At 40.5% G+C, this 15,937-nt stretch overlaps 1 protein-coding gene across 1 annotated transcript in view; it reads right to left on the bottom strand.

Moving 5' to 3' along the window:
• tmem131 (transmembrane protein 131) overlaps nt 1-15,937 on the bottom strand; it is a 91,461-nt gene that overhangs the window by 43,627 nt on the left and 31,897 nt on the right. The window contains 5 exon segments of the mRNA XM_034207032.1: nt 1,291-1,441; nt 2,402-2,482; nt 3,048-3,170; nt 4,500-4,616; nt 10,418-10,538. Of these exon segments, the coding sequence (XP_034062923.1) occupies nt 1,291-1,441; nt 2,402-2,482; nt 3,048-3,170; nt 4,500-4,616; nt 10,418-10,538 (593 nt within the window).

Genomic DNA, 15,937 nt, shown 5'->3' on the forward strand with positions numbered 1-15,937 from the left:
GGTTGTTTTAGGCATGTGGAAACTAACAATGAAGACAATAAAGATGAATACTTGATTCAAAAATACATATATTAGTAAATTAACTTAAACTGTGAACAAAATTAACATTGCTTTTTAAGCTTTTTTTTGTCTTTTTGCATTTTAGAAACGAGTTGGCGACACTCAGACTGCGATATAATGTTTATGTAGCAATAATACATGACATATTTTTTAAATGTCTCCAGTACCGATAAAAAGACTGATAACGTTGGAGCTTAACGGCGCGTAAAACACACGTGATGACGTCACCAACGAATCGACGACTGAATTAGTTGGCAACTAATTTGGTCGTCGATTTTAATCGATTAAGTCGATTAGTTGTTGCACCCCTAGTATAGAGTGCCGCAGTGACGCGTTCTAAAACCCGGAAGTAAGTTAGCATTTTACCACTTCCGGTTCCTTCGACAAAAAGCAAGTTCCCCAGAGGGTTGGGAAAATAGCTGAAATAAGGTCTGTGGTTGAAACACATTGAAGAGACGGATCACGTTTTGACATTAAATCATCAGCAGTGACCCCACTGGTGATTTCTGAAGAGTTGACGTGTCTGAAAAACGATGGTTGTTACCAAGTGGCTGGATAGGACTACAGAAGTTGTCCAGGTCGTTGTACGTCATTACGCCGAACACGTAAACACTCCTCTAAGTTAGTTTCTGTTCTGCTTGAAAGCAAGTCCCTGCCTCCTGCAGACTGTTCAAACAAACGCTTCAACTCGTTCCATTTAGAGTCTGTGTGTTTGAATATGGATCTGAAGTTGGCGTGACGTTGAAGCAGCGACCCTGCTGTAGTTCCTTTATAGCATAACGTTAGCATTTAGCTTCTGGCGACTAGATTTATGATTAGAAAATTATGAAAGTAGGATAGACATGTGGAGATTATCCGGCTGAACAAAACGTGATCCATCTCTTAAATGTGTTTCAACCACAGACCTTATTTCCAGCTATTTTCCTAAACCCTATGGAGAGATTGCATTGCGTTTTTGTCGAAGGAACCGGAAGGAGTTTACTTCCGGGTTTTAGGACGCGTCGCTGTGGCTCTCCAAAAATGAATACAATATAATCGTCGGCCATTTGAATTGAATGACGAAGCAGTTAAAGGCAACAGCTTTAATAAGTACAGAACATGACTTTTCTTTACACTAACGCTGCCTATAAAACCAGAAAAAGACACCTATCCGTCAAAGCAATATCAGAAATCTATTCTAATACCACGATATTAATAGTTTCCAGCCACAATCGGTGATGATAATCCTACCTGATGTGACCTCCACCTCCACAGGCAGGATGATGAACTGGTCTTCGTTGGGGGCGTTGGTTTTTATTCTGATGAAAGCCGTGTGGTTGTCGACGTCTCTCGACGAGAAGCTGGCTCTCATCACCCCCTTCGTCTCAAAGGGAGGAATCTCCTGCAGGGACAAGGAGGTGAGTGTGAGTAACTGTCTGACATTATGGTTAACATTAAAGGTGTCCTATTATACTGTTTTTCATCAATATATTACAGGTCTCAGAGAGACATTTGGTTACAAAGAACTCAATGGTGCTCTAGGAGGAGATTCAGGGGATAAGGGGGGGGGGGGGGGTACCTTGGTTTCTGATTGGCTAATGGTTACACAAGACAAAACATCGTTATGACATCATAAAGTGGCAAAAATCTGATCAGCTCATTTTCAGACAGGTTTTTATAGAAATGGATCAAAAAGAGAGAAAATCTTTGTTCCTGAAACTTTCAGAGTCTCTTTCCACAGAGGGGACACATGTTGATGTAGAAGAGACATGAAGAAGAGGGGACACATGTTGATGTAGAAGAGACATGAAGAAGAGGGGACACAAGTTGATGTAGAAGAGACATGAAGAAGAGGGGACACATGTTGATGTAGAAGAGACATGAAGAAGAGGGGACACATGTTGATGTAGAAGAGACATGGAGAAGAGGGGACACATGTTGATGTAGAAGAGACATGAAGAAGAGGGGACACATGTTGATGTAGAAGAGACATGAGGAAGAGGGGACACATGTTGATGTAGAAGAGACATGAAGAAGAGGGGACACATGTTGATGTAGAAGAGACATGAAGAAGAGGGGACACATGTTGATGTAGAAGAGACATGAAGAAGAGGGGACACATGTGGATGTAGAAGAGACATGAAGAAGAGGGGACACATGTTGATGTAGAAGAGACATGAAGAAGAGGGGACACATGTTGATGTAGAAGAGACATGAAGAAGAGGGGACACATGTTGATGTAGAAGAGACATGAAGAAGAGGGGACACATGTTGATGTAGAAGAGACATGAAGAAGAGGATTTTGCATAATAGGTTAAAATCTACTGTAAATAAAACTAAAACATGGTGAAGAGAGGCTAACCCATAATTTTCCAGTGCCTCCTTGTTGACCTGTAGGAAGCTCGAGATGCAGATCCCCCCCGCTGGAGTACATCTCAACAACCTGGAGAAACACGGACAGGAACAAAACACATTCAAATATAATAAATCCACAAAAGTCAGCTGTTCCAAATATCACTATATGGCTGTATGGAATATATTTGTATAATTGTTTGTGCATTTGAAGCTTGAGGTTTTCAAATTAAGTCTGTTTTAATTTTATTTAAGTGACTACCCTAAAATAAATGTACATTTTTAGTGATTCATCTGATTTCATTAGTTATTTATTGAACCAATTTCTTTCAATGTTTCCTTTCATATGCAGCAAAACAAACTTTGAGAGCAGTGAAAATGCTTTAAAGAGTCTAAACACCAAAGTATACCTTATTAAATACTTGTATAATACTAATTGGGAATTGTTTTATCTGCAACTGTGTACAAATACCACCCTTAAAACACAATACAAAGACATGCCAACAAGTCGTTAAAATAAAAGCTACGCTGCATTTGAATGTTGATTTAGAACTGGAATGTCAGGGGTATGAATGAACCCTTAAACTATTTGTTACAGAGCAAAATAAATGCAATTTAAGGTGCAAATGAAACCCTGAGAGACCCTAATGCCTCACCTGCAGTGGCTCACTGTACGGGTTGTGGATGTTTATCAGCGGTGAGAAGCTGCTGTTTACTGGGACGCGCGCCCCGATGAAGGGCCGCAGTCTGTAGGGGTTCGGGATGCCAACCCCGAAAACCTTCAGGACAGAGAGAGAGAAGTCAATTAGTCACATTTTGTATCAGAGCGTATAATGCTGCGTTCACACCGGACGCGATGTAAAGTCAATGCAGGGCCGCGGACAGACGCAGATTCACTCCGACAGCGAACATGAAGTGGTGGATGCGAATTCCGCGAGCGATTTGATTGATTGAGGCGATTTGATTGATTGACACATTTATTTCGAACAAGTAAAATAAATAATTACAAAACAAATGTTGCAGTGCATAGTCATGTAAGAGAAATCCAAACAAAAAATGACATTGACAACAACAGCATTAGCAACATAAACAGTGCCACATCTAGTGTTCGAAAAGGAGTGAGAAGAAGTATAACTTATTTAATCTCACCCCCTTGTCCCTAAATGATTTATTTATAATCTATAATCTGCAATAATTATCATTTTTATGCATTATTATTGATATTATTAGTATTATTAAATCTGCTTTACCTGTTGATTGACATACACACATATACATATATATGCACACATACGTATACACACCTACATACTCACACACACACATAGTCAAACACCTTCCCCATCCCTGTACCTCGAGAAAATAATTTCTCTGTATTTCCTCTTGAACTGGTTAATGTCTGGACATCGCTTTAGCTCCACATTCACACTGGGAACTTTTTGTATCTCAGCCTGTTCCATAGTCTCACTCCACAGAGTGAGACTATGGAACAGGCTGAGATACAAAAAGTTATTCTGATTGGAGGGGCCACGACAAACGCTCGAGTTCAATTTGTTAGCGTGACGCGATCTCGCGGTAGCCAATGAGGAGGTGAGGATCTCAGCCTGCCGTCACTGACGTTCAACCAGAAAACATCAGCCGTTAGCCGGTGAAACTCGAGCGATTAGAGCGAAGCGAATATTCGCATCGCGTCCGGTGTGAACGCAGCATAAGGGTTATTCTAGGATGAAAGAAAAAATCATTGTGCTGGAGGAGAGGGGTTATATTTTGACTCACAATCACTAAGATGAAAGTGGTAAACTAATGAAAAATAAACAAAAAATGTACAAGATAAATAATGTATGATTTAATATCTTCTTTTTTTCCTTTATACATGTTTTAATTTATAAAATGAAACAATATATTTTCATTTTGAGCTTTTTCTGTACATTTAAAATCTTTAATCAAAGAGAATATTCAACTGTTTCTTGTTAATTTGAGGCTTTAATCTCACATGTTCTCCCTCTCCCCTCCATACATATTTTAATCTACAATGGTCCTAACACGCCGTCGTACATTTCCTTTGGCACAAATCATTCAAACAATAAAAGGCTTTTTTCTGTCTTTACCTGGTATGTAAACACTCCATGATGCGATGTATTAATAAATAAAGTGTTTTCTACATTCCCAACTACTCGAGCGAGAAACACGACATCAAATGACGTGTTTCCTCCTGGTGGAATTATCTGTAGGAGGAACAGACACAACAGAATCAGCACAGTAGAAACATTTTGTGCAGGAAAAAAAAACCACTTTAAACAAACGGGGCAAAATACAGCTTATCAGAGTTATTATTTACATAAATTAAAGGGCCCATGTCATGCTTTTCTGATTATCACCCGTCCCCTTGTGTTATGAAGGTTTTTCTGCATGTAAACGGTCTGCAGAGTCACAAACCCTCAAAGTGCACCCTGTAGCGAGTAAAACTCTAACACAGAGAAGACCTGTCTGTGCTGCCCCAGAACGCCTCGTTGGACATTTCTCTTTTTCCATTTGTTTCTTCCGGGAACCAAAATGGACCAATCCGCGGAGCTCCTCACACACCAGGACCTTTAGCGTACATGTTCAACTAACACGGAGTCCCATTGACTTGCATAGAGCTCCCTGGTTGGTAATAGACGAGTTGGGATGGCGGAGAAATGCTCTCCGCAGACCCATTCTCACAGCGTTATAAACCTTTCTCAATATCAAGCCACACTTATTGTTTTTACTTCGGCTGTGAGTGTTTGTGTGGTCAGGATGAGTTTCGCGCTGTCCCGCTGTATCGCCGACCCGGAAACCACACCAGTAAGGCAGCTCACTGAGCAGCGAGCCTCGCAACGTCCCGACCAATCACACTGGGCTCACAGGGAGGGGGGGGGGCAGGAGCTCCAACAAGCCGTTTAGGACAGAGAGTGAATACACAGACTATACAGAGATGCTGTGAGAAACCAATGTGAGTTTGGAACATTGCACAATATAAATCTATTTTAGTAGACCTCAACAATGGAATTATGATCAGTAGAAATGGCCATGACATGGGACCTTTAAGACCAAAAAAACTGCACAAAAGTTGTCCCTAAGTTTTCATGGGAATATCTATAAGAATAACATTAACCGGTTCAGGCCAATACCCTGCTTTTACATCAAAGTAATTACATGTATGCATTTTACCCTTATTTTTTGGTGACAATGGAGGCAAAAGTTTCCACCTAATTATTATTTTGAATTCCCTACACTTTTGACATGACCACACTGGTAAACAGCTGGCCAAATAACCTGAAATACTGTTTTCCACAACCTGAAATGACCTAAAGATCTGCAACTTTGAAAACATTACAGCTACCCTCTAACTCTAGCAATTTGGTGACGACTGTGGTTGCAAGTGGGCTGGTTTTAGTGGGTTTTTTGACTCATCCGTTCCCCAGAAACAGCAAAAAAGCAGAATCGTGTTGGTTTATCTACACTGAGCCATCATGTAGTTAGATGTTGCACGTTAATCTAACAGATCAGAACTGAATGTGTTGTCTCCACCGCTGCAGAACATTCAGAGAGTCTTAGAAATGCAGATAGTGGAGGGCGAAGGGATTAAAAAAAATGTTGAACGTCCACTTCAGTGTGAGATATTCACCGCTCACCAGATAAAGGCTTGGTGTAATTGCAGAAGTACAGAGATCAAGCATAAAAGGAAACACTCACTCTAACATCTGCATTATTTCTCTGTCAGGAAACTATATGTTGTATTTGCCATTTTCATAATACATCCCAAGGGCATGGGCATATCCTGCATTTATGGACACTTAAAAACGACTTTCCCTTGCAAGTAAAAAACTAAATATGATGAAATTGTGCTTTCCATAAGGAGTTCAACTAAAAACGAATTAAACCTCTTCATTATTAGCTCGACTTGAAACTATGTTTAGTTTCCTTGATATAAATTATAATCTTGTGTTTGCATTATTACACCGAAAAGCCCTGTGCCTTTCTTTCAATGTATGTTCTTTTAAAGCGGAGAATTGAAACTAAATTAACAGATTCAACTATTCGTTAAAAGGTAGAATACTTTTTTTGGCTGGGATTTGGGTAGGCAAAAATTAAATGCACACAGGAAATGTAGAAGGAAAAAAGGTGGTTACTAACAAAAACACTGTCTGAAAAAGATTGCTAAACGTCATCACACCGAACATTAGCCACATTTAGCTTAGCGGTGGTGACGTGAAGTCATGTGACCGTGCTGTAGTTCCGTTATAGCCCAACATTAGCCACCTTTAGCTTAGCGGTGGAGACGTGAAGTCATGTGACCGTGCTGGAGTTCCTTTATAGCCCAACATTAGCCTCCTTTAGCTTAGCGGTGGTGACGTGAAGTCATGTGACCGTGCTGTAGTTCCTTTATAGCCCAACATTAGCCACCTTTAGCTTAGCGGTGGTGACGTGAAGTCATGTGACCGTGCTGTAGTTCCTTTATAGCCCAACATTAGCCACCTTTAACTTAGCGGTGGTGACGTGAAGTCATGTGACCGTGCTGTAGTTCCTTTATAGCCCAACATTAGCCACCTTTAGCTTAGCGGTGGTGATGTGAAGTCATGTGACCGTGCTGTAGTTCCTTTATAGCCCAACATTAGCCACCTTTAGCTTAGCGATGGAGACGTGAAGTCATGTGACCGTGCTGTAGTTCCTTTATAGCCCAACATTAGCCACCTTTAGCTTAGCGGTGGTGACGTGAAGTCATGTGACCATGCTGTAGTTCCTTTATAGCCAACATTAGCCACCTTTAGCTTAGTGGTGGTGACGTGAAGTCATGTGACCGTGCTGTAGTTCCTTTATAGCCCAACATTAGCCGTCTTTAGCTTAGCGGTTGTGACGTGAAGTCATGTGACCGTGCTGTAGTTCCTTTATAGCCCAACATTAGCCGTCTTTAGCTTAGCGGTGGTGACGTGAAGTCATGTGACCGTGCTATAGTTCCTTTATAGCCCAACATTAGCCGTCTTTAGCTTAGCGGTTGTGACGTGAAGTCATGTGACCGTGCTGTAGTTCCTTTATAGCCCAACATTAGCCTCCTTTAGCTTAGCGATGGAGACGTGAAGTCATGTGACCGTGCTGTAGTTCCTTTATAGCCCAACATTAGCCACCTTTAGCTTAGCGGTGGTGACGTGAAGTCATGTGACCCTGCTGTAGTTCCTTTATAGCCCAAAATTAGCCTCCTTTAGCTTAGCGGTGGTAACGTGAAGTCATGTGACCGTGCTGTAGTCCGCTCAAAATATAACCATAAAAGGATTTTCAGCAGTTTAAACCCTCGCAGGACCAAGTTGGAGTAGTAATGGTTGGATCTAGAGACAAGCTTACATAAAGCTATACACCAAATAGCTAGCTAAACTATGAATGCCTTATAAAGTTAGCAATACATCTCTTAAAATGTAAGGTTCTGGAGATGTATTTGTACCCAATATAGAAAGTATTTGTACAGACATACCTTGTGACTAGGCCTCAGGTGTTCTCTTAAAAACCACACTGAATTCCTTCCTACTGAACGTCTCTGTAAACTAACCCTGACATGCACATAAATGCCTTACAGACTAGACTCTGTTACCACTTAAACACTTCGAGCACACGCTGTGAAAACAACATAAACACATCCTAACGTATATAATCACAGTCTTACATTCAGCACAACGATAATTAAAAAAGCAAATCATGTCTGCAGCGAGCAACTGTGCTAAAGGAGACATAACAGGTCTTTTCTGTAAAGGCAGCTTCACACAACTCTGCTATGTGAAATATACATGTTGTATTACGACTGGCTGCTGCTTCACTTCCTCTGTAATATCACTCGAGTCATATGAGCAATGTGTACTTTTTACAGTGTATTATTGTTATTCCCAGCTGCTTCTTTGACTATTTGTTTATGTTCAATTGCTTTATAATGCTGCTACTTATTTCTCACCATGGATTTTATTGTATTTCAATAACGTCTGGTGTTTCTTTATTCTATACGTTAGCCTACAAAGGTTTTACTTTGGCTTTTTTCCACACTCGTTTGGTGTCACGGTTAATTGGCCCGTTTGTAGGCCGAATAAATTATGTTATATGATTTCTAGAAACATGATAAATTTGCTAATTATGTCAAAAAAACTGATGCATCCTCTCCCCAAGTTGTTGTCTTTTAACTTTTAGAAGAACTATATATGGCAAAGGTTGTATTTTTTTTCTTCTGATACTTGCGGTAGAAAGCAGTTTTGTTTTCATGAACTTGAACTTGACTGTCAGATATGAGGACAAGCTTCCACCAGCTATTGTTTATAGTAAAAAAACAATGTCAAACAAATAGATAACACAAATCAGAGGTGCAAAAGCAGTCTATTAACAACGGGGGTAAGAGTGGTGTTAGTTGTCAGTATATTGTCGTCACGCTCACATTTCCTGCCAGTAGGGCTGCAACAAACGACTATTTTGATAATCGATTAATGAAACGATTAATCGACTATTCGGACTATTACGCTTTGCACAATTTCTGAAACGCTCTTATTTAGCCATCAACTTTTAGATTTAGCTTGAGGTTGTTTTAGGCATGTGGAAACTAACAATGAAGACAATAAAGATTAATACTTGATTCAAAAATACATATATTATTGAAATAACTTAAATTGTGAACAAAACTAACATTGCTTTTTATTTAAATGAATAAATAATATTTCACATCAAAAGAAACAACAATGTTTTAACAAATCGTATTAAATAATCTGATGACAGAACTGTGAACAGAATAGCTGAAACTTTAACAAAATAAATAACTCAGTTTCCTCTAATCATTAACCCATGTTTGTATCATTGAGTTAACTGCGTGTGTTGCTGCTAGCATACATAACACCTGACGTGGAAACGTTACTCGTGGACGGGGCTACAGAGCTGCTAGAAAGACAGTGGAACCCGGTGCATTCCTCCGTCTGCATGCGGTGCACTTTTGATAAATGTTTAGACACATTGCTCGTGTTACCGCCCTCACATGCTAAACTCTTATTCCACTTTTGGCAACGAGCATCGAGACGGGTAGAGTGTAACCACCTCGGAGCGCGTTCTCTCCGCCATCTCCTCCGTGTGTGTGTGTTGCTGCATGTAGCAGCTGCGTGTGTGTAAACTGCCCCGCCCCCTCGCACACAGACGGGGGAGAGAGATCTCGTCTCGTTTGGAAAGATCGAAAATACACCATAGACTAATTTATTTGTCTTTTTGCATTTTAGAAACGAGTTGGCGACACTAAGACTGCAATATAATGTTTTTGTAGCAATAATACATATGACATATTTTTTAAATGTCTCCAGTACCGATAAAAAGACCGATAACGTTGGAGCTTAACGGCGCTTTAAAAACACACGTGATGACGTCACCAACGAATCGACGACTGAATTAGTTGGCAACTAATCTGGTCATCGATTTTAATCGATCAAGTCGATTAGTCGTTGCACCCCTACCTGCCAGAAAAAACAAAAATGTGGACCCAGGCTTTTAGAGATCTGTGTTAAATTGTCATAATTAGCATAAGAGTTTTAAAGTAAAAGTCGACAACTTGTTTTGTGAAGTCACAGTGACCTTTGTGCACCGAATTATTATCAGTTTGTTCTTGAGTGCAAGTTGTGTTCCCAATATATCATGTTTCCAAGAACAGGGATTCATGTTTAAAGGTAACTAACTTCATTATGATTCTGTTTACTTCATCTTGTTTAGGTCTCCTAATGGTCTGCCTTTCATCTGCTAGGGTGCGGTCACATGTTTCAATGACACGTGTGATGTGCATTGGGACTTCCCACTGCTGTACTACTTTCAGTCTCTATGCTGCCGTTTACTTGTTTGCCGTCTGACCTTGAAGAAGGTCCCTGACTACTGGGGTCTACTCGAGTTGAAAGCAAAAAGAAAGTAAGCACATAGTACAGGAAATACTTGGACATAAGTATCTTGTTTACAATAGGCAGAAGCAAAGAATGATGATCAAGGATTTGTTGTGGAAGGTACTTACCCTATTCTGGAAAAAGGATGCGTGAAAATGTGCTGTTGTTGCTGATATCGATATCAAACTAATTTCTTCTGCACTAGGATTATGTAAATAAACTTTCTCCATTTTTGGCATTCCAACGGGCCTGCAAAACAGAGAAAACAAACCTTTGTGAGAGCAGGTAAACAACAACATATGTACATGAAAGATAATAAAGAATAATAATAATAATAATAATTCATTTATTTTATATAGGCGCCTTTCAAGGCTCTCAAGGTCGCCGTACAAACACATAAAAAAACAAGATACACAATACCTAACACCAGCATAAGAAACATAAACAAGACAATGCAACAAATCAAATAAATAGAACAGAGGATGTGTGATGGGTAATGATCAGGGTGGATATGCGAGTGTGAAGAGATATGTTTTGAGGCGTGATTTGAAAATGGGGAGAGAGTCAGTGTTGCGGATGTCAGGTGGGAGGGAGTTCCAGAGGCGGGGTGCAGAGCGGCTGAAGGCTCTAGACCCCATGGTGGTTAAACGGAAGGGGGGTGCAGTGAGGCTGAGGGAAGCAGAAGACCTGAGTGTGCGGATGGGTGTGTTGATGTGCAGGAGGTCGGAGAGGTACAGAGGAGTGAGGTTATGGATGGCCTTAAAGGCGAGGAGCAGAATCTTAAAAACGATACGGGATTTGACGGGGAGCCAGTGAAGTTGCTGAAGAACAGGAGTGATGTGGTTAATGGAGGGGGAATATGGATGTAAACTCTGATAGGATCAAACGGAGGATGACGACGCCAAAAGTGAACAGGTCAACATGTTCTGTCTGTGGGGAATGTAACTTTGGTGAAGTCAAACGCTTTTTTTCAAACCACAAGAGAGACAGGAAACAGGTTAGAGGTGTGAAACAGAAATATACCTCTTTGCCAATAAAAGTTAAGGGAATTATGATCTTATAAATGTACATTAATCAACATTCAAACAATATTAATGTACCTAAAATATGTATCCGACGTTGTTCGGCATCTTAAGAAAATACATGAAATTCACTTTGGTTTGTCAATTTTCAAAACCTAACTATTTATTCATGTGGATTCAACTGAACTTCTGATGGATACAATTATAATATATGTTCATTTATTAGGCCTTTTTATAAATGAACAATGTACATTTATCAGCATCAAAACAATTATGAATTAAGTATGTTGTGTTTTTCGTCAGTACATAAGTTTGCTGTCGTTTGACACTTTTTCAAAAGCTATGACTTATAAAATAAAATATTTTGATATGTATATTGAAGTGCTTCACTGAAATGAACCAAACTTCCCAATGTTTGATGTGGATTTGACTCAACTTCTGATGTGCTGTACTTCATTTGTGAACATTAATGATTGCTAATTTAGACCCCGTCCACGCGGAGACGAAACTGGTTGTATCCGCTACAGTTCTCTATCGTGTAGACCAGTGGTTCCCAAACTTTTTCAGTCGGGACCCCCTTGGGTATTGGAAATATTTTCGGGACCCCCCAACCCGGTTCCCATCTATATTGGTAGGATTAATTGTATATTGTTGTAAAAACATAACATTTTCTCTGCTAATAATAAGAAGATATAAAGATCCAACTATAATTGTATATTGTATTATGGATTACACATGAACAAAAGTGCTTGGAATAGATACTGTGAATTAATTTGGCCTAATTAAAACTGGTTGGCCTTCTTCCCTGAGTAGTAGATTTTTAAATTCAAATTTCTTTAAGGAAAATATATGAATTAACTACTATTTCTACTGCAGGTTGCAAACGATCACATCACTTTAACATTCCTATTCCACACTAGCTCATCAATGACTTGTGTGTGCTTGCTTTCCCTCGCAGATCTTCTCAAACCGGGGCTGTTGTTTTGAGACTGCCCCTCAGTTCATTCTCAATGTTCAGCTTTGATCTGTATTTGGTTTTGATGGCAGCAACAGCAGAAAAAGCCTATTCACACAAGTAGGATGTTGCAAAAGGCAGCATTATGCCCACAGCTCTCTGACCAATGAGATATTTTCGAGCAGTGTTTGTTTACAATTGAATAATAATAACAATACATTTGATTTATATAGCACACTTTAAAAACAACGTCATCTCAAGGTGCTTCACAAAGCTAAAAGGAGAAAATAATAAAATAAAAAAATCTTCCCGCGACCCCCCTGCAGTACCTCCGCGACCCACCAGGGGTCGCGCCCCACAATTTGAAAACTACTGGTATAGACGGTTCGTCCACACGAGGCCGACACGGAAACGCGGATAACAATAACGGCTCCCAAGGTGGGTAGATCTGGGGGGGCAAACGGCTCCGTGTGGACACCCTATACGATCATTTCCTGATGACGCCATAGCCCGCCTCTCCCCACCTCTGCTGCTCACCCCCGCGTCACCCGCGTCATTGCTGATGTGTTTCGCCAACAACAATGGCGGATCACAGGGTTGCGTTCGTGCTCCAGACGCTACTGACCATGCTACAGATGTTAGTGCAAAAATCTACAGCTCCTCTACCACAACCATCAGCAACAAGTGGACATGGAGAACTACATGAACTACATGTTGCTAAATCCACCGCGGAGAATAACCAGAAGGGCAACCAGGAAACCATGCTCGGGGAGTCTTATTCGCTGCTTTTGGTGTATTTTGTGGCGGAAGTACAGCGCCACTTACAGGCCCGGCATATGTACTACAGCGTCTCCAGCGGTTTTGTGTGGACGGAAGGGATGGGAACGATTAATCGAATATTCTAAAAAATGGGAGGGGTTCCTAAGTTGATTACATATGATCAAATGGATTAATTCAATGTATACGACAGTGCCATAGCGAAATGTGTTCGGTCTAAAGGTGTGTTTTGTTCCGCTCACCGGTCCCTCACAGCGGGCAGAGCTGCAGCTGATCTCTCCCTCGTGTCCGGTTATACTTCACTCGCGTTTATGTCCAAATCCATCAGATCTAGCTAGTTCTAGCTAATGATACGGCTGCTGCCCCTCCCTACACGCAGATCACGCAGACTCAAACCTCATCTTATGCCCAAATTCCAGCTGAGAGGGTCTTCTCTACAGCTGGCCTGTTTGCCTCCGCACCCGCCGCTCCCCTGAGTAGACATGCTCATATTCTTAAAGAAGAATGAGTATTGAATAGCTGCATTCTGTGCATAGGCCCCGTTACATGTTGTTGATCTGTTGTAATAGGGTTACGTTGTTAGGTTACGTTACCCTAACCCGTTATGTTGTTCGAGTATGATCCCTCTTTAATTTAAAAACCAAGTTATGTTTTAAGCATGAAAGCTGTAGGCCTATAGCTGTCAACTGTTCAAACTGTGATCACCAGTTCAATACATTTGACAAATTTGACTTGTTTTTTTTTTGTCAACATTTTTCCCACATTTTTTTTTTTTTATAGGATATCTCAATCTCAATCTCAATCTTTATTTATTTATATAGCACATTTAAAACAACCTTCAGTTGACCAAAGTGCTGTACAGGCAGTAACTACAATATTAAATAACACAATGGGAGAATTTAAAAACATAATAAAAAGCACAATAACTAGAAACATATAAAAAATAAATAAATAAAAAACACATACAAATATAAAAATGTAATGTTCAACTAGTATTAACAGCCAGTGCAAAGAGGTGAGTTTTTAGCTGAGATTTAAAAAGTTCAATAGACTCAGCAGTCCGGATATGTGCTGGGAGGCTGTTCCACAGTCTGGGAGCTGCAACACTGAAAGCTCTGTCACCTCGGGTTTTTTTCCTGCTCCGAGGAACCACCAACATATTCTGCTGAGCTGAGCGCAATGCTCTAGCTGGAGCATGGCGGTGCAACAAATCAGACAGGTAATGTGGTGCCAGTCCATGCAATGATTTAAAAACAACAAGTAAGTACTTGAACTGGATCCTGTAACTGACAGGAAGCCAATGAAGGTCTGCCAAAACGGGTGTGATGTGGTCATAACGTCTCTTCCCAGTAAGAAGGCGTGCAGCCGCATTTTGGACCAGCTGCAGGCGACGGATCAAACACTTGTCAACACCAATATAGAGGGAGTTACAATAGTCTAAACGAGACGTTATAAATAAGTGGATTAGCTGTTCAAATTCCTTACTAGGAAGATAGGCTTTTACCTTCCCCAGAAGCCGCAGCTGGAAGAAGCTTGTCTTGACAACTGAGCTTATCTGTTTATCAAATGTAAAACAGTTGTCAAAGATGACTCCAAGATTTCTGACAGAGGGACGGCTGTAGGAGGCTAAGGGGCCGAGTACACTATTAAAGCCATCCAGGAGTTCAGACTGTCCAAATATTATAATCTCTGTCTTGTTTTCGTTAAGAGTCAAGAAGTTGATTTCCATCCAAGATTTTATGTCTTTCAGACAGCTAAGCAAGGCAATCCTAGATTCCTTATTTGCTTTTATAGGCAGGTATACCTGCAGATCATCTGCAAAGCAATGGTAAGAAATGTTATGCTTTTTAAAAATTGACCCCAGAGGTAGTAAATACAGACTGAAGAAAATGGGGCCTAGGATAGAGCCTTGTGGGACCTCATATGCTAGTGGGGCTGCAGCTGAAGAATACTGGCGAAGATGCACAGAAAAGGTCCTTTCTGACAGATAGGATTGAAACCATTTTAGGACGTTACCTTTAATACCAACACACAGTTCAAGGCGTGATAAAATAATTTGGTGATCAATGGTGTCAAAAGCAGCAGACAAATCTAAAAGCACAAGCACAGCAGAATCAGCAGTTAAAAGAAGATCATTCAAAACTCTTAGAAGAGCAGTTTCCGTGCTGTGGCGTGATTTAAAACCAGACTGAAACTTCTCTGATATGCAGTTTAAAACAAGGTGTGACTGCAGTTGCGCTAAAACCACTTTCTCTAGGACTTTAGACAGGAAGGGAAGCTTAGAAATAGGTCTAAAGTTGGAGAGAACAGAATGATCAAGGTTCTGTTTTTTGATAAGAGGCTGCACTACAGCGTGTTTAAAAAAGGTTGGAACGTAGCCTGAGGTGAGAGAGATATTTATCAAAGTTAAAATATATGACCCAATAGTATTAAAAACGTCTTTCAGTAGTCTGGGAGGAATACTGTCAAAGGGGTATTGTGAAGGTTTCAATTTTTTAACCACATCAGATAACTCGGACAGTGAAACCAGGTCAAACTGCTCGAAGACAGCTGAGCACACAGGAGACACTGCTGGGTCTAAGGTGAGAAGAGGAGGTGAAGATCTGATGGCCAAGACTTTATTATTAAAAAATGAAAGGAACTTTTCACATAGAGTAGGTGACGGCACAACACAGGGAGAGTTACAGGGATTTAAAAGACAATTAAGAGTGGTAAAAAGGAACTGGGGCCTATTTCTGTTTTTGGACACAAGATATGTACATTTCGGTTAACCGTTTTTTTGGGGGTCGAATATTCAAATATACATTTGCTTTCAAATTCCCATCCCTAGTTGACGGACACGTTTCTTGAGCCGATTCCGTGTGGACGGAAGACTTTTTTGATTTCGGGTCGTT

The sequence above is a fragment of the Gymnodraco acuticeps genome, unplaced genomic scaffold (assembly GCF_902827175.1).
Source record: "Gymnodraco acuticeps unplaced genomic scaffold, fGymAcu1.1, whole genome shotgun sequence".
Taxonomy (NCBI): domain Eukaryota; kingdom Metazoa; phylum Chordata; class Actinopteri; order Perciformes; family Bathydraconidae; genus Gymnodraco; species Gymnodraco acuticeps.